This window comes from Marmota flaviventris, chromosome 1 (genome assembly GCF_047511675.1).
Source record: "Marmota flaviventris isolate mMarFla1 chromosome 1, mMarFla1.hap1, whole genome shotgun sequence".
In the NCBI taxonomy this organism is placed as follows: domain Eukaryota; kingdom Metazoa; phylum Chordata; class Mammalia; order Rodentia; family Sciuridae; genus Marmota; species Marmota flaviventris.
The window spans coordinates 214,536,324-214,552,696 of NC_092498.1; the positions used below are offsets into that span (position 1 = coordinate 214,536,324).

Genomic DNA, 16,373 nt, shown 5'->3' on the forward strand with positions numbered 1-16,373 from the left:
ATGGTTATGGCCACAAGGGTTACAGCCACAGGTAGATGGATGTCATATGAGGTCAAAGAACTCGACTTTCATACTTGGGAAGTAATTACTGAAACACTCCCCAGAAAGCTGTATCCTTATAATGTCATGTTAGCTTCTACTCTACTCAGTTTCATTATTTATAAAATTCACATAATTAGACTATGTCAGGGATTTGAGATGGTTTTGTGGTATCAGGACTTCATTAGTAAAGAAGATCTGAAGAAAAATAAAAAAAAATAATGACTATATATACAATATACTGGGGCAAGAAATAGAACTATTTTTTATTATAAGAACTTTAGAAGTTGATAACATATAGTTTCAGATATTAGGGCTTCACTGAGTCCTGCATGGGGTGGCCTCTTCCAAGGACATGTGCTCCTCAGAGTCCCCAGGTGGTTTCAGCAGATGCAGGTGTTGTGCCTGGACATGGGGCCAGAGACAGAAAACAGAGTGTCCTGCCCTTGGTCCACTTGTGATCCTGACCTTTCATAACCATAGAATGAATGGTATGTATGTCCAAAGGGGATCTTTGCAGAGAATTTTACCCCAGACCATGTAATCATCTATTTTTATATAAAGAGAAATTGGATTAATATGACTAGTTTTTTTCATTATCAGTATTGTACAAAAAAAAAAAAAAAAAACCTAACTCCATGGCAATCTAATTCATTGTTATCACCCCTCTGCATTTGGCCCCGGTATACATTACAGCAATTTGCTTCTTTCTGACTCTGTTAGGGACGGTTTAAAGATCTTGATTGAGTTCTGTATCTCGGCACTCATGTCACCTCTGCTCTTCTAAATTCCATCAACTTTTAAGTCTGGGACCCATTTATTTATTTTCAGTTCACTCCATTTTACATGATGAGTGGTGACAACAAAAAATATTGAAATTGCTGTCAATGAAATTTGGATATCTGTTTTTCCTGTAATTGTGAAAAAGGCTGACAGTATTTGCTTTCACGTTTCCTGGTTAAAATCAAAGATAATTCTTTATTGGGATGTAATTATTGGTTACAAGTGTGTAGCTTCTTTTCTCAGCACTGGGGATTGAACCCAGGGGTACTCTCTCACTGAGCTACTCCTCATCCTCCCAGTATTTTATTTCACTTTGAGACAGGGTCATGCCAAAATGCCCAGGCTGACCTCAAACCTGTGATTTTCCTGCCTCAGTCTCGAGTAGTTGGCACCACAGGTGTGCACCCCAGTGCCTGGTACGAGTTGAATTTTCTTCAACCGATTTACAGAGATTAAAAATTTGAAAAAAAATCATGCCCATTTTCTCAACCGTGTATGTATCTTGATAACCCGACATAACAAGCACAAGCCTGCCCAGCAAGCCTGAGTTCCCTCTGAGCTGTTCATAAGGATCACACGTTACAATGCTATTAGATCTCACAGCTGTCAGCATGTATATGTGTATACACAACATGGGATACTATTTAGCCTGTCATTTGCAGAAATGTAGATGGACCTGGAGTACATTATGCCAAGCAAGATTAAGATCTAGTTAAGCACAGAATAACATACACAGAACAATTTCACCGACTACAGGAATTTAACCAAGTGGATATAGACACGGAGAGCAGAATAATGATCATCAGATACAGGCAGCACAGTAGGGAGGGAGGAGAAAGGGAGGTCAGTCACTAGGTACAGTGCTAAGGTTTGACGGGAGAAAGGAGTTACGCTCCACGACACATCAGAGCGAACACAATTCACAAAAATGCATTGCAAATCTCCAGATAGTGAGAAGAGAGAAACATGAACGTGCTCACCAAAGAAAAATGATAGCATTTTAGGAAACAGGTATGTAATTGCCCTGAATTATCTGTACTCAATCTACAAAACAATCAAAACATCATGTTGTACCTCAAAAATACAAATAGTATGAGTAAATGAAAACCAAATTAATTATTTGAATTAAGAAACTAAGTTTTACATTTTTTCTTGGCAACTAATCTCCTCCTTGGATAATTAGTCTTCATGATCTTGACACATGAACTATTTTCTTGCTTATGGAGACAAATCCAAGAGCCCTTGGGCTTCATCCCACTCAGCATATTGTGTTTGAATTTTTAATAATTTTTGAAACTGGGATAATTTTTTTTTATTTACTGCGACTGTTCTTTTTGTGGTTTGTGGAAAACTGAGCTTGACTTATAGTTGACAACTTTTAATATTTTATCTAGTATTACTCTTTTGGGAAAAGACTGGTGCTAAGGTGGGGAAGGAAGATATGACAGTGTCATCTTACTCTAAATTTTAATTAGTGCATCTTAAAAATGATCAATTCATATAGAATGAGTTAACATGGGGTTGGGGGTGTAGCTCAATGGTAGAGTGTTGACTAGCAGGCACAAGGCCCTGGGTTCAATCCCTGGCACCACACACACAAAAAGAAATGAGGTAGCATGGTGTCAGATGTGTTGACAAACAGATGAATATCCTAAAGTTCTTAAACGTGCAAGGTTTACAAGTGAACACAAACATGGAGCAGAACTGCTTTTTGAATTAACGTCAAAATCGGCCCAAATGTGCTAACTATAAGGACACATTTGTATACTACTGCCTTTTGGTGATTTTGTAATTGAATCAACACCTCAATTAAAAATAAAGAACCATAATTTCTACTCATTGTCCCCACCTGTGAATTCAATTATTGAAACTCTTTTGATAATATTGAAAAAATTTTCATAAAATTCTAACCACCAAGTCATGGTCCTGCCGGTATATTTGGCATTCAGCATTCGCCAAATAAATAGGTGAGAATCTTCTGTGCAAAATATAAAGAACAAAAATTAACGTTCAGTAAACATCAATGATACATAAGAAAAGACATCCCTGAAAGCTTGTGTTTTTATAATATCTTAGTTAATATTTATAATTCCATAATTTATACCTACATATAAAAATATATATTCATACCTAAAATAGGAACCAGTGTCCTGACATCAGGAATTTCATAGAGATTCCTTTATGTATAACTTAATAAAAATACTGGAGGTTATTAGAGAAGTGGTGTGGGTTTTGCATGCAAGGTCCGTTAAATGGAGAGGAGCCATGGAGATGGAGAGAACTGGATGCTGTACAACCTGCTTCAGGGACTAGGAAAACAGCGGTCCTGAACTCCTCACTCCTGTACATTGGTCTTTAAGGACATGCACTCCTGGGATCAGAGTGATAGTGAAATAGCTCTTCTAATTAAGAGCTTTAGATACTGAGCCTCAGAGAGAAAGAGATATAGGAGTCAGTCTGTGAGTACCTCACTCGACATCCCTGCCCCCGTCAGGCAATAACTCCTGAGCCTCTTCTCACAGTCCACCCTTCTTGACCAGGAGCTGCTGACTCATTTAGTCTATCAGAGGACAGAGGTTTCACCCTCGATTTCCAGGTGAGAAGCTGGACCACATTCTTCTTGAAGTCAACCAGGTAACACCAAGTCCCTTAGCAAATGCCTTGGAAGGGGATGAGTGTATGACTGTAATCAGACCCTGGGAACCCGTGAGGAGAGTAAGAATCAGGAAAGAGAACATGATGGACAACAGTCCCCACCCCTCTCCTGCCCTCTGTGGGACCCCATGACATGTTCTCCATCACGTTTCTCCCAGTACTGACCTGGTTCCCATTGTCTGGTCTCATCTGTTCAAGGACAGAGCCCATAACCTTCAGTGTAGGAATCTGCCCCTTCTCCAGTGTGATGACTATTATAAAACATTCTGAAATTTACTTGAATTCTTATAGACATGCTGGTGAGGGGGTTTGTGAGTCTCTTAGTTGCCAGGGCTGGCATAACCGAGAACCACAGACTGGGCACCTCACAACAGAAATTTATTTTCTTATAATTCTGGAACCTAGACGTCTAAAATCATGGTGTATGCAGGTGTGGTTTTCAAACAGCATTCAAAGTGGTACTGCTGCTGTCCATAGATTTAGCATCTTTTCATCCATCTTTTCTATCAGATTGCTCAACAACATGGAAGCTAGAAACCACACAGCTATTTCAGAATTCCTTCTCCTGGGACTGACAGAGGACCCAGCCCTGCAGCCCCTCATCTTCAGCCTGTTCCTGTCCATGTACCTGGTCACCATCCTGGGGAACCTGCTCATCATCCTGGCCATCAGCTCTGACTCCCACCTCCACACCCCCATGTATTTCTTCCTCTCCAACCTGTCCTTCACTGACATCTGCTTAAGCAACATTGCAGTCCCCAAGATGCTGGTGAACATCCAAACACAGACTCAGAGAATCACTTATACAGGATGTCTTTCCCAAGTCTGTTTCTTCTTGGTTTTTACTGGCTTGGAAAATTGTCATCTTGCCGTGATGGCCTATGACCGCTATGTGGCCATTTGTCACCCCCTGAGGTACACAATCATCATGAACCCCTGCCTCTGCATCCTGCTGGTTCTACTCTCCCTGCTCATTAGTGTCGTGCACGCTCTCCTCCACACTCTGATGGTGCTGCGGCTGTCCTTCTGCACAGACCTCGAGGTCCCCCACTTCTTCTGTGAACTCGCTCAGGTCATCAAGCTGGCCTGTTCTGATGCCCTCATCAATAACCTGCTGGTATATTTTGTGGCTGGTCTATTTGCTGGTGTTCCTCTCGCTGGAATAATTTTCTCTTATATTAACATTGTGTCCTCTGTCTTGAGGATGCCATCATCAGAAGGAAAGCACAAAGCCTTTTCCACCTGTGGCTCTCACCTGTCTGTTGTCTCCCTGTTCTATGGGACAGGATTTGGGGTGTACATTAGCTCTGCAGTGACTGACTCATCCAGGAAGACTGCAGTGGCTTCAGTGATGTACTCTGTGGTCACTCAGATGCTGAACCCCTTCATCTACAGCTTGAGAAACAGGGACATGAAGGGGGCCTTGAGGAAGCTCTTTGGCAAGATAGCTTCTCCTCTCTGATGTACCACTTGCTTTGGACTGGGGTTTATAGAGTGAGTCCCAGTAACAGGATTTGTGTGAGACAGAATGCCTAATCCTTCTGTCACTCCCTTCTTTAAAATGTAGAGAAAACTTAATGACCAGGTGCATTTTAACTTCCTGTGATACTTTTCAATGCCTCATGGAAAATTCTGTGTGTGTTTGAAATATGATTTAAATTTTCTCAACAAGATTTCCTTGCTTGGATCTACAGAGGCAGAGACTCACGCCATCAGCGCATATTTTTATGGTGCAGTCTCAGAGAAGGGCAAGTTGAGAAGGTGGACAAGGGAACTCAGAGGGAGGTGGGAGAGGAAGTGTTTAATCTGTTGGTGGGATGTTATTGTTTGACATGATGAACCAGTTCTGGTGTTTTGTGGCAAAACAGGTTAATATAATTAACAGTAATATTTACCTCAAAAATAGTTAGAAGAGAACATTTGTATAATGTCATCACAAAGACATGGTAAAGTTTAAGATGATCACCACCCAGTATATATGAGAATTAAATAATCCTATTGTACCTCATAAATATGTGCAAATATTAAGCCAATGAAAATAAATTTAAAATAATAGGAAAAAAAAATGCTCCTTCTCTGTCCTTTGCAACTAATCTCCGTCCAAGACATGGAATCCTTACCACCTGGAAACAGGAAGATTCTTGTTTATGGAGATAAAACAGAGATTTCTTTGGCTTCAGCCCACTCACTATACCAGGTTTGCTTTTTTTTCTTCCTATTTTATAATCCCAGTGATGACTGTCTATTACTCCTAAAAAGAAAAAAAAAAATGGAATGGAGTTGAGATGGTGCTGCAAGACGATCATGGAACCATCTGGCCCTAAATGCTAGAATAACCTGTTTTGGAAATTATGTATTTATGTAGAATAGTGATCATGGTGTAAAATATGGCAATGTAGATATCAAACGTAGAAGTTCTTGAATCTCAAGTATACAATGGCATTAACACAGAGAACAACACTCATTGCATGAGAGTGAGTCCGTCCAGGTGTGCCAAGTGCATGAACACGTTGGCATGTCACCATCTTCAGGAGGTTTTATAATTGAATTAACTTAATTGAGGATGAAGAACCACAGTTTTCTCCCCCATTCTGCTAAAATGAGGAAAACTTCACACTGAAAGTATTGTGAAGAAATTACAAAAGGTGATTTTTAAACCTCCAAAAGAGAATATGAGCTGTTCCTATAATTTCTGCATTCAGCAGTCATCAACTAAATGAGAATCTATTATACAAAAGAGAGAATGGGATTTACAAGTATTCAGCAAACATTAATGGTTTTTAAGAAGAGAAACCGTGTTTGCATTTGGCATTGTCTTTGCTGATGCTTATATTCCTATTAATTATACTTACAAACAGAGGACACATGTTCACACCTGAATTTGAATGAGACTTTCAGATATCATAAGGTGCATAGAGATGCTTTTGTGTACAGGTGAAAGGGAAGGTGGGAATTAAGTGAAAAAGTGCCACATGAAGTGTGGGCGAGTCCAAGGAACAGAGCAGGAGCAACTGCGAGAACGGGGTGTTGTGTGCGGGGCCTCGGGGGTCAGGAAATCACCTTCCTCAGCTCCCCACCTGTGAGGAGGTATGGAGTTTGTCTTGAAGGATGTTCTCTCCTGGGATCAGAATGAGAGTAAGACTGCTGTCTAATGAGCAGCTTTGGATATTGAGCCCCAGGGACACAGAGACTGTAGGAGTCAGCCTGTGACCACCTCATTGACAGCCCTGACTCAGCCAGACAGCAGCACCTGGGCTTCCTCCCAAAGATGAGCCTTTCTCACTAGGAATGTCACCTTTGGGTGACCAGGACTTCTCTACCTCCAGGTGAGAGGCTGAGCACCACTGGTGAGGTCAGCCAGGTAACGGACGGCTGCTCAGTTAGTGCTGGGGGGGGGGCAGGTGTTTCATGAGCGCTCAGTCTGAGGGAGCGGTGAGGAGAGGATGAGCTTGGATCAGGAGAAACTGCCCCTTGACTCCCCTGTCCGCTGTCCGTCATGCTCTGGACAAGCCCTCGAGTGCGTGCACACCAGTGCTCACCAGCTCCAGCGCTGCTGGCCTCATACTGTCCTCAAGGACAGGACCCATCTCCTTCTGAGCAGAAATCAGCCCTCCCTCAAACACAGTGGCTGTTTCTAAATGTTCTGGTGTTGGCTTGAGTTCCTGTGGGGTGCTGAGGAGGGCTCTTGGACAGTGTGTCCATCTCCTGAGCTTTCTACACAAATTAGTACAAGAGGGACACAGGACAGTGGGAGTTTATTTTCTCACAGTTCTGGGGCCAGACTTCCAACCACCACAGTGTCAGCAGGAGACGTTTCCTCTGAGGCAGTTCATTTTACTCTCATATCATCAATAAAAAGAGGCAGTCCCCTTAACAACTACCAGCCAAGGAATGTAGAAATAAATTGTGGCAATATAGCAGAATAGTGTGTATTTAAGTTAAATGAAGAAGCACTAAATATGTCATCAATAATTAAAAAATAGATGCCCAGAGAATGCCAATTACAACTAACATACACACTAGACTTGTTTGTATAAAGATTTAGGGGCGGGGGCTATAGCTCAGTGCAGAGCGCTTGCCATGCACATGTGAGATACTGGGCTCCATCCTCAGCACCACATAAAAATAAATAAATAGATAAAGATATTGTGTCCATCAACAACTAAAAAAATATTTTAAAAAGATTTAAAATGTGGAACATTGCCCAGTGATTATTTGGAAGATAACTACCAAATATAGTAAAAATAAAGGGACAATAACATATATCTTGATAACGTGTTCATTTTATTAAAGTAGTAAAAAAATCAAGTTTGTGCAAATGTGTGATGTCAAGTGGGGACTTCATTTCTGCCTCTTATTTTATTTAATAAAAAGTACCTAGTACATATATGTTCAGAGGATTGGTGTGATTCTACAACATGTACAATCAGAAGCATAAGTTAAACCCCATTTTTGTAGGGTGTGTCAAAATGCATTCTACTCTCATGTATTACTAATTAGAATATATTTTTAAAAATGAAAGGAAAATATCTAAAGCCAGGATAGAAATGTGTATGAATTTTTCATGATGCCTATTGGATGTCCAACTCTATTTTACCCTTTGTTTTCTTTTACACATAAATGTCCCATAAAAAAATAATGTGAACCTGTGCAGGCTCAAAAATACTGAAAAATTTTCAGGGTATAGACATGTTCATATAAAATTTTTCTAATTGAGATATCAATCATTTTTGTGATGCAGCTAATTCATTTGCTATTTAATTCATTTGCTATTTAATTCATTTTCATTGCTGTGTACATTATCATCTTATGTCCAGTCCTAATTAATTGTTGCTATAATTGACATTTCTTTCCTCCTTTAATTTTCTGTGTTAATAATATTGCCACTGGTAGTTCCGGTACAGAAATTCCTCCCCAAAATATGGTTTCAGCCTGATAAAGACACCATCTCTGTTTGCTCTAATTACTTCCTTCCCTCTGAGAGGGTAAAATGTGTGCTATTGCTCATAGAAGACATACTCACACCCCCCCAACACACACACACACACACACACAAACACATACACACACACACACACACACACACACACGATAGGCGATGCCAGGACAAGGATTCTTCATTTCCTGGATGCTTTCGCTCAATTTAATCCTTATCATTTGCCACTTCCCCTAAAAAGCCTCCCCTCCAGGTTTAATTGCACAAAGAAAAGTTGTAACCATTTCAGGTATGCAGTGGCGCATTTGGGGCACACATTGTGAAGTAATTACCACATTGTAGCTAAGTGACACACCCATAATGCAACGAGGACACCCAGTCTTCTCATCCAGGTGACAATGTCCCCATTCACAAACCTAATGCAGCAGCCTGGACTAAATTCAGAATGTGGCATCTACCATTTCAAATAATCATCACGGTCACACTGCTATTCTTTGCCCCATAATAGAGGACCACTGATGTGTAGGGACACACCCATTGGGACACCAGCTTACCTAAGTCTATTATGTTGTAATTGTATCTACCAAAGTCCAACAAGCTCTGTCTATTTCCAGGAGACTCTGCACCTCATTTTCTCTCTCATTTAGTTATTGTGTCGTTTGCTGGTTTACTGAATTTAATGACATGTTACCTCACTGAGGGAAGAAATTCTCTTCAGATAAGACAAAGAACGTCAATGTCATGGTTACCCAACTTCTCTTAGAAGAGTTACTAAAGCCTATCGCTGGAGTTTCCAGGAGCCTTATGAGCTTTCAATTTATGAGCAACCTCATCGAATATTTTCACGTCCACCTCTGAAATCACTCCACCTGCTACAAATAACTTACTGATGGAAGTGGGAAGAACTAAAAATCCAGGGGAACTTTGGGGTTATATTCAGAAACAAAGTATCAAAATTATAAAAGGAAACTATGGCATGGCCATGGTCATTTGGTGGTGCCAATTCAGTATGTCCATAGATGTTAGCAGAGATTGGTCAAGAGAGTCCCCTCAGGAGTCAGAGGACCTGAGCTCTGACCAAGTGGTTGCCACACTAACTTGCTTCCTGGTGTCTGTGGCTTGTTCTCTGGGGTGCAGGGGCCTGGGAGCAGGAACTGATGCATTTGTACTTAGATAAGCCCTTCAGGGGATCCTGAGTCATGGTAAAGGCAGAGAGCCTTGTACTGGAAATGGGCTTGATACATTTATCCTCACCTTAGTTTTTGTTGAAGGAGGGGATATTTTCAAAGGAAATCTGCGTCTTTTTTTTTTTTTTGCTACAGTCTCAGTACCTGGTTCAAAGCATGAAAAAGTGTTGGTGCTCAGTACAGGGAAAGGACTGAAGAGGAGTGAGGAGAGCACTGGAGAGAGTTTCTAGACAATGTCAAATATTCATTTTGCTCACAATATAAATGTTTCTTTCTTTCTTTCTTTTTTGTTAAAGCATTGATTCTCAAAGTTTAGGGATTTAAAATTCACCTAGAGTGTTTGTTAGACATTCAGTACTGTCCTCATTCCCGGACCCTATAAAAGGTAAGCCCAGAGTGTTACCAAGAAGTTATATGTGCACACTCAGGGGATGCAGGCTGTAGCTTCCCTAGAAGCCACCTGATTCATTTTTTCACCCTACCATTTTGGTATGATTCACCAGTGACATGGAACCCAGAAACCACACAGCTGTTTCAGAATTCCTTCTCCTGGGACTGACAGATGACCCAGCCCTGCAGCCCCTCATCTTCAGCCTGTTCCTGTCCATGTACCTAGTCACCATCCTGGGAAACCTGCTCATCATCCTGGCCGTCAGCTCTGATGCCCACCTCCACACCCCCATGTACTTCTTCCTCTCCAACCTGTCCCTCACTGACATCTGTATAAGCACAACCACCATCCCCAAGACGCTGGTGAACATCCAAGCACACACTCAGAGCATCACCTACACAGGCTGCCTCTCCCAGCTCTGCTCTGTTTTGATCTTCGGTGGCTTAGAAAATTGTCTGCTTGCAGTGATGGCCTATGACCGCTATGTGGCCATTTGTCACCCTCTGAGGTATATGGTCATCATGAATCCCCGCCTCTGTGTCCTGCTGGTTCTACTCTGCCTGCTGGTCACTACTGTGAACGCCCTTCTGCACACTCTGATGGTGCTGCGGCTGTCCTTCTGCACAGCCCTGGAGATCCCCCACTTCTTCTGTGAACTGACTCAAGTCATCACACTCTCCTGTTCTGACACCCTCATCAATAACTTGCTGGTATTTTGGGGAACAAGCCTATTTGCTGGTGTCCCTGTCTCTGGGATTATTTTCTCTTATGCTCGAATTGTCTCCTCTATTTTGAGGATCCCATCAGTGGGTGGAAGGTATAAAGCCTTTTCCACCTGTGGGTCTCACCTCTCGGTTGTGTCCTTATTCTATGGGACAGGTTTTGGTGTATACATGAGTTCTGCAGTAAGTGACTCTTCCATTAAGAATGTAGTGGCGTCAATGATGTACATGGTGGTCCCTCAAATGCTGAACCCCTTTATCTACAGTTTGAGGAACAGGGAAATGAAGGGAGCCCTGGGGCACCTCTTCACTGGGTCACCCTCTTCTCTGTGACTTTATCACCTGCTGTGAGCTTTGTTCTCTACCAGGAGATCAGCTGACAGAGTACTGGTGAGCTAGAATGCCTGGTCCTCCATCCCCACACATTCGACAATGGCTGTGAGGGTCGCCTAAATACATGTCACTCTGGGCTCTGATCTGACTTGCCATTTGCCCAGCTCTGTGACATAGGATGGTGATTTTCATCTCTATCTCCATTCCATTGCTCTGCTTCCAGAATTCATCCAATCAAACACTCACCGTATGCTTAAGAGCTACTGCTACCCTGTGCCATAACCCAGAAGGACATTAAAAATAAAAGATTGCATCCTCCACTTCCATATCACTCAGATTAATGATAGTTGTCACTGGTGCTAATCAGTGTCACCTAGCATTTCTATATGTGTGTACCCATGCATTTTTAAAGCTATTCTATTCATATGCTCTGCAATAATTATCCATAACCTGAATGACAAAGAGGACATTCAAAAAATAGGAGGTTTACTTTAATCCTTACCACGTACCCACCCTCACTTATCAGAGAAATCTTGGTCTTCTCAGGAAAGTCTTTTCTAACAGGTTTCTACTCTGGAGACCTAATTGTGGTGTCAGCACACCTGTTGTGTGCCCACCTCTGAGCCCTATTCATCACATGCATTGCTAAGTCCCTCACTGCTGTCTACAGTACACACCTTCAGCAAATCCTTAGCTCTACTAGGATAGCCACGATTCTCAACACTAATCTTTATTAATGAAAACAACTGTTTATTAATTTAATTAAACACCTTACCACTGGAGGCATTTTTGCAGGAATTCTTCTATCCACATCCCACTTACTAACACCCCACTCATAACCATGCCACTGCCCCTAACAATAACAGCCCCTTGACTACCATGTAGGTGTTGCCATGTCGGCAGAACTTAATCTATTAACTTTAAATCTCAAAAACAAATATCATTTAAATTTTTCTAAATGTGCAAACATATTAGGATATTTCCCAATTATTATACACTATCTCCCCACCTAAATTTAACTATAAGCCCCAAATCAGTACCAATTCTAGTAGTTGTAATCTGATTAGAACTCCCTCCTGAACTATTGTCCACATTCAAGTTATAGTTTCATCTATCATCTCTAATCCAAAACCACTGATCAAGTAACATTTTCTAGCATTGCTCCTATCCATTATTTTAACCTAGGAATTATTATTGAATTCCCACATGTACTTTGAATTACAGTAAAAATGCTAACACACAAGGATCAATGGTTTACAACCGTAAGCCAACTTCCATAACTGTATCAAGCAGCCACACCTCGAGTCTTCATGAATTAAACCTAGCTCCTCTCCATCAGATTTAACCAAATCCTCTAAATTCTTAAAGTCAATAGCAATTCCCACCCCATAAGGTACATTCATGAGAGAACAATTAATAATTCCATTAAAAATCCTAACAATAATGTATTTCAAATAATTGTAGGCCCTCAAGTCTCAGGATATTCTTCTGTAGCCATAGCTGTAGTATACCCAAACATTACAGCAGTCTCCCAAATAAATTAAAAACTAACCCTCAGAGAAATTCACCAAAACATTGTACAATTTCACATCCAATTCCTCTACTAACAATTAAACCTAATCTGCCATAAATGTGACACTTTTGAAGAAAATCCTACAAGACCTAGAACAATAATTATATTTAATAAAAATGCAGCATATTGCATTATTTGTACATATGTGTCTGTACCCATGCATTTTTAAAGCTATACTATTCATATTGTCTGGAGAAATCATCCATAACCTGAATGACAAAGAGAACGTTCAAAAAACAGGAGGTCTATTTTAATCCTTACCATTCACTCATCCTTACTTATCAGTGAAAGCTTGGTCTTCTCAGGAATGTCTTTTCTAACTGTTTTCTACTCTGAGAAAGTAGGCCCAAATCTCCATTGTGTTGGATAAGGTCGCAGCTTCCTTAATAAGACTCCTATGGCACAAGAATTAAAATCAAGAGTCAATAAATAGGATGAATTCAAACTAACCAAGTTAGAGACATACGGAGTTTATCGAATTCAAGTTCGTTGTCTCAACCACGTATCATGAATAATCTTGCATAGCAAGAACAAGGCATTCACCAAGTCCAGATACCCTGCCAAACCTCTTGTATTGCGCCAATATTTTAGTTCCCTCAAATCTAACAGCCATTGGCCTGTGACGGCACACATTGCCCAGTGTCTTTTTCTGCTCTATGCAATATTCCTAGTCCTGCCGGATCACAGGCTTCCTGGACACTACAGTTAGGAGATTGTGTCATTATCATCATAGGATTCGGTTTAGGACATATTAACACTTTTTTTCTTATGTTTTTCTGAATGAACATTGATGCACATGAATCTCTATGGCATGCTGATTTTAGATCTTTTGGATATATACTAAGGAGTGGGGATAGCTGGGTCTTATGGTGATTCCATTTCTAGTTTGATGAGAAATTGCCATACTGCTTTCAAGAGTGATTGGCACTAATTTGCAGTCCCACAAACAATAAATGAATGGGCCTTTCCCCGAAGTCCTCACTAATGTTTACTATTATTTGTATTCTTGAGAATTGCCATTCTGCCTGGAGTGAGATAAAATCTCAATGTAGTTTTTGATCTGCATTTCTCTAATTGCTCAAGATATCAAACATTTTTTCATATACTTCTTAACCATCTTTATTTCTTCTTTCATTTAGTTCCATTCCCCATTTTTAAATTGGTTTATTTCATTTTTTGCTGTTATTATTTTTGAGTTTTTTAATATGTTCTGGATATTAATGCCTCATCTGAGGATCAGGTGGCAATGATCTCCCATCCTGTAGAGTCTCTTCAAGCTTTTGTTTGTTTTCTTTGTTGATGTAAGTTCTTTCTATCACTAGATTTTCAAGCATTTTTTAACATAACTGGAGTCTGTGTTAATAAAATGGATAGATAAACTCAGGAAATGTTGAACTTAATTGTAAGAGGTTTCAAAATGAGCCCAAATGTTCTGAGTATATGGACACATCTGCACTGTTCTACATTTTGATGATTTTATAATTAACACTTTAATTAAAATTTTTTATTTCAACTCAAAAATTTTCCATTCATGAAGAAAATTCATGAAAATATTGTAACAAGATTGAATAAAAGTACTTATGGACTTAATTACTTATGGAGTTATAATCATGATTTGCTGTACTATCAGTAATTTTGCCGATCAACAGTGACTAGAATCAATATGATCATTAGGGTCAATAAGTTGGGATACAGCATGATGTTCTGTGTAAGCATAAAAAAACAAAATTTAAGTTTAATTAAACATCAGTGTGACATCAGTAAAGGCATTTCCTGGATGTTTGTATTTTCATGACATCTTAGCTAATATAATTACAATCTTTATGCCCAAAAATATAACGCATATGGTTACATCTACAACAGGAATCAGTGTTCCTGATATTAGTAATTACGTGGATTTTTTGTTTATTATTTAAAAGGAATACTGGAAGTCATTAAGTTTTGAAAAGCTAGGTTCATAAAATGAAGATGAGCAGAAAAATAAAAAAATGTGGAGAACTGAATTGTGGACATGTGCCCTACAGGGTCAGGAAATTGGCCATTCCAAATTCCTATTTTCTGTCCTCTTGGTCTTAAAAGTTGTGCACTCCTGGGATCTGAATGATTGTAAACTAACTGGTTTAATGAGGAGCTTTGGATATTGAGCCCCAGGGAAAGAGAGAGCATAGGAGTCAGCCTGTGACCACCTCATTCAAAAGACCTGCTTCTTCAGGACATAATAAGTGGGCCTCTTCCTAGAGATGACTTATTTAGTTTCTCTGCGTTTTCTGAGGACATATCTTCTAAGGTTAATATCTGGGTGAGATGCTGAAACCATTCCTCTTAAAGCCAACCAGGTAATACAGAGTAGCTTAGGAAATGCTTTGACTTGAGGGGCAAGTATGCACTAGAATTTCATCCTTGGAAATAGTGGGGGAGGGGGGATGGATGAGCAAAATGGGGGGGAGGAACAGGAGGTCCTCCGCCTCTCCTGTGAACTCTCTGCAAGAGGTCCCCATTCTACATGAAGTTCATCTTGAACTCTGTACAACAATGATGATATTATAACATATTCTGAAATCCCCTTGAATATGTACACAGATGTTGCATACAGATGTTGAGAATGTCATTTTGTGAGTGTACTAGTTATAGGGCTGCCATAACCTAGTACCAGAGATAGGGTGGCATAAAAAAAGAACTTTTTTTTCTCACAGTTCTGAAGTCTAGAAATCATCAGACCATGGTTTTTGTAGGTGTGGTTTTATTTGAAAGTGTTTCTGCTTCTATCCATATATTTTCTTCTCACCCAAAATTTCTTTCAGATTTGAACAACATGGAAACAAGAAACCAAACAGTTATTTCAGAAATTCTTCTCCTGGGACTGACAGATGACCCAGCCCTGCAGCCCCTCATCTTCAGCCTGTTCCTGTCCATGTACCTGGTCACTATGATGGGAAATCTGTTCATCATCCTGGCTGTCAGCTCTGACTCCTACCTCCACACCCGCATGTACTTCTTCCTCTCCAACTTGTCCTTTAATGACATCTGTTTCAGCACAAGCACCATCCCAAAGATGCTGGTGAACATCCTAATGGAGAGTCAGAGCACCACATACACTGACTGCCTTTCCCAGGTCTGCTTTGCCTTGATTTTTGGTGGTTTAGAGAATTGCCTCCTAACAGTGATGGCCTATGATCGCTATGTGGCCATTTGTCATCCCCTGAGGTACACAGTTATCATGAACCCCTGCCTGTGTGTCCTGCTGATTCTGATCTCCCTGCTCATCAGCACTGTGGACGCCCTGCTGCACACTCTGATGGTGTTGAGACTGTCATTCTGCACAGAAGTCCTGGAGATCCCCCACTTCTTCTGTGAACTTGCTCAGGTCATCAAACTGGCCTGTTCTGATACCCTCATCAATAACATCCTGGTATATCTGGTCACTGGTCTCCTTGCTGTTGCGTCTATGTCTGGGATCATTTTCTCTTACGTTCACATTGTGTCCTCTGTCTTGAGAATGCCATCATCCAGAGGAAAGCACAAAGCCTTTTCCACCTGTGGGTCTCACCTGTCTGTTGTCTCCCTGTTCTATGGGACAGGTTTTGGGGTGTACATTAGCTCTGAGGTGACCGACTCCCCCAGGAAGACTGCAGTGGCTTCTGTGATGTACTCTGTGGTCCCTCAGATGCTGAACCCCTTCATCTACAGCCTGAGGAACAGGGACATGAAGGAGGCCTTGAGGAAGCTCATAGGAAGGGCAGCTCCTCCTCTGTGA

General features: G+C 40.7%; 3 protein-coding genes across 3 annotated transcripts; all 3 read left to right on the top strand.

Annotated features, from left to right (window-relative positions):
- Positions 1–3,979: 3,979 nt before the first annotated feature.
- LOC114107574 (olfactory receptor 7G2-like) lies at positions 3,980–4,939 on the top strand. The gene has a single exon (XM_027954999.2). The coding sequence runs from the start codon at positions 4,001–4,003 to the stop codon at positions 4,937–4,939; it is 939 nt and encodes a 312-aa protein (XP_027810800.2). The 5' UTR covers positions 3,980–4,000.
- Positions 4,940–10,101: 5,162 nt separating this feature from the next.
- LOC139702460 (olfactory receptor 7G2-like) lies at positions 10,102–11,046 on the top strand. Its single transcript, XM_071603715.1, has one exon. It carries the CDS (start codon positions 10,108–10,110, stop codon positions 11,044–11,046), a length of 939 nt encoding a protein of 312 aa, XP_071459816.1. The 5' UTR covers positions 10,102–10,107.
- Positions 11,047–15,428: 4,382 nt separating this feature from the next.
- On the top strand, positions 15,429–16,373 carry LOC114083914 (olfactory receptor 7G2-like). Its single transcript, XM_027925149.2, has one exon. It carries the CDS (start codon positions 15,432–15,434, stop codon positions 16,371–16,373), a length of 942 nt encoding a protein of 313 aa, XP_027780950.2. The 5' UTR covers positions 15,429–15,431.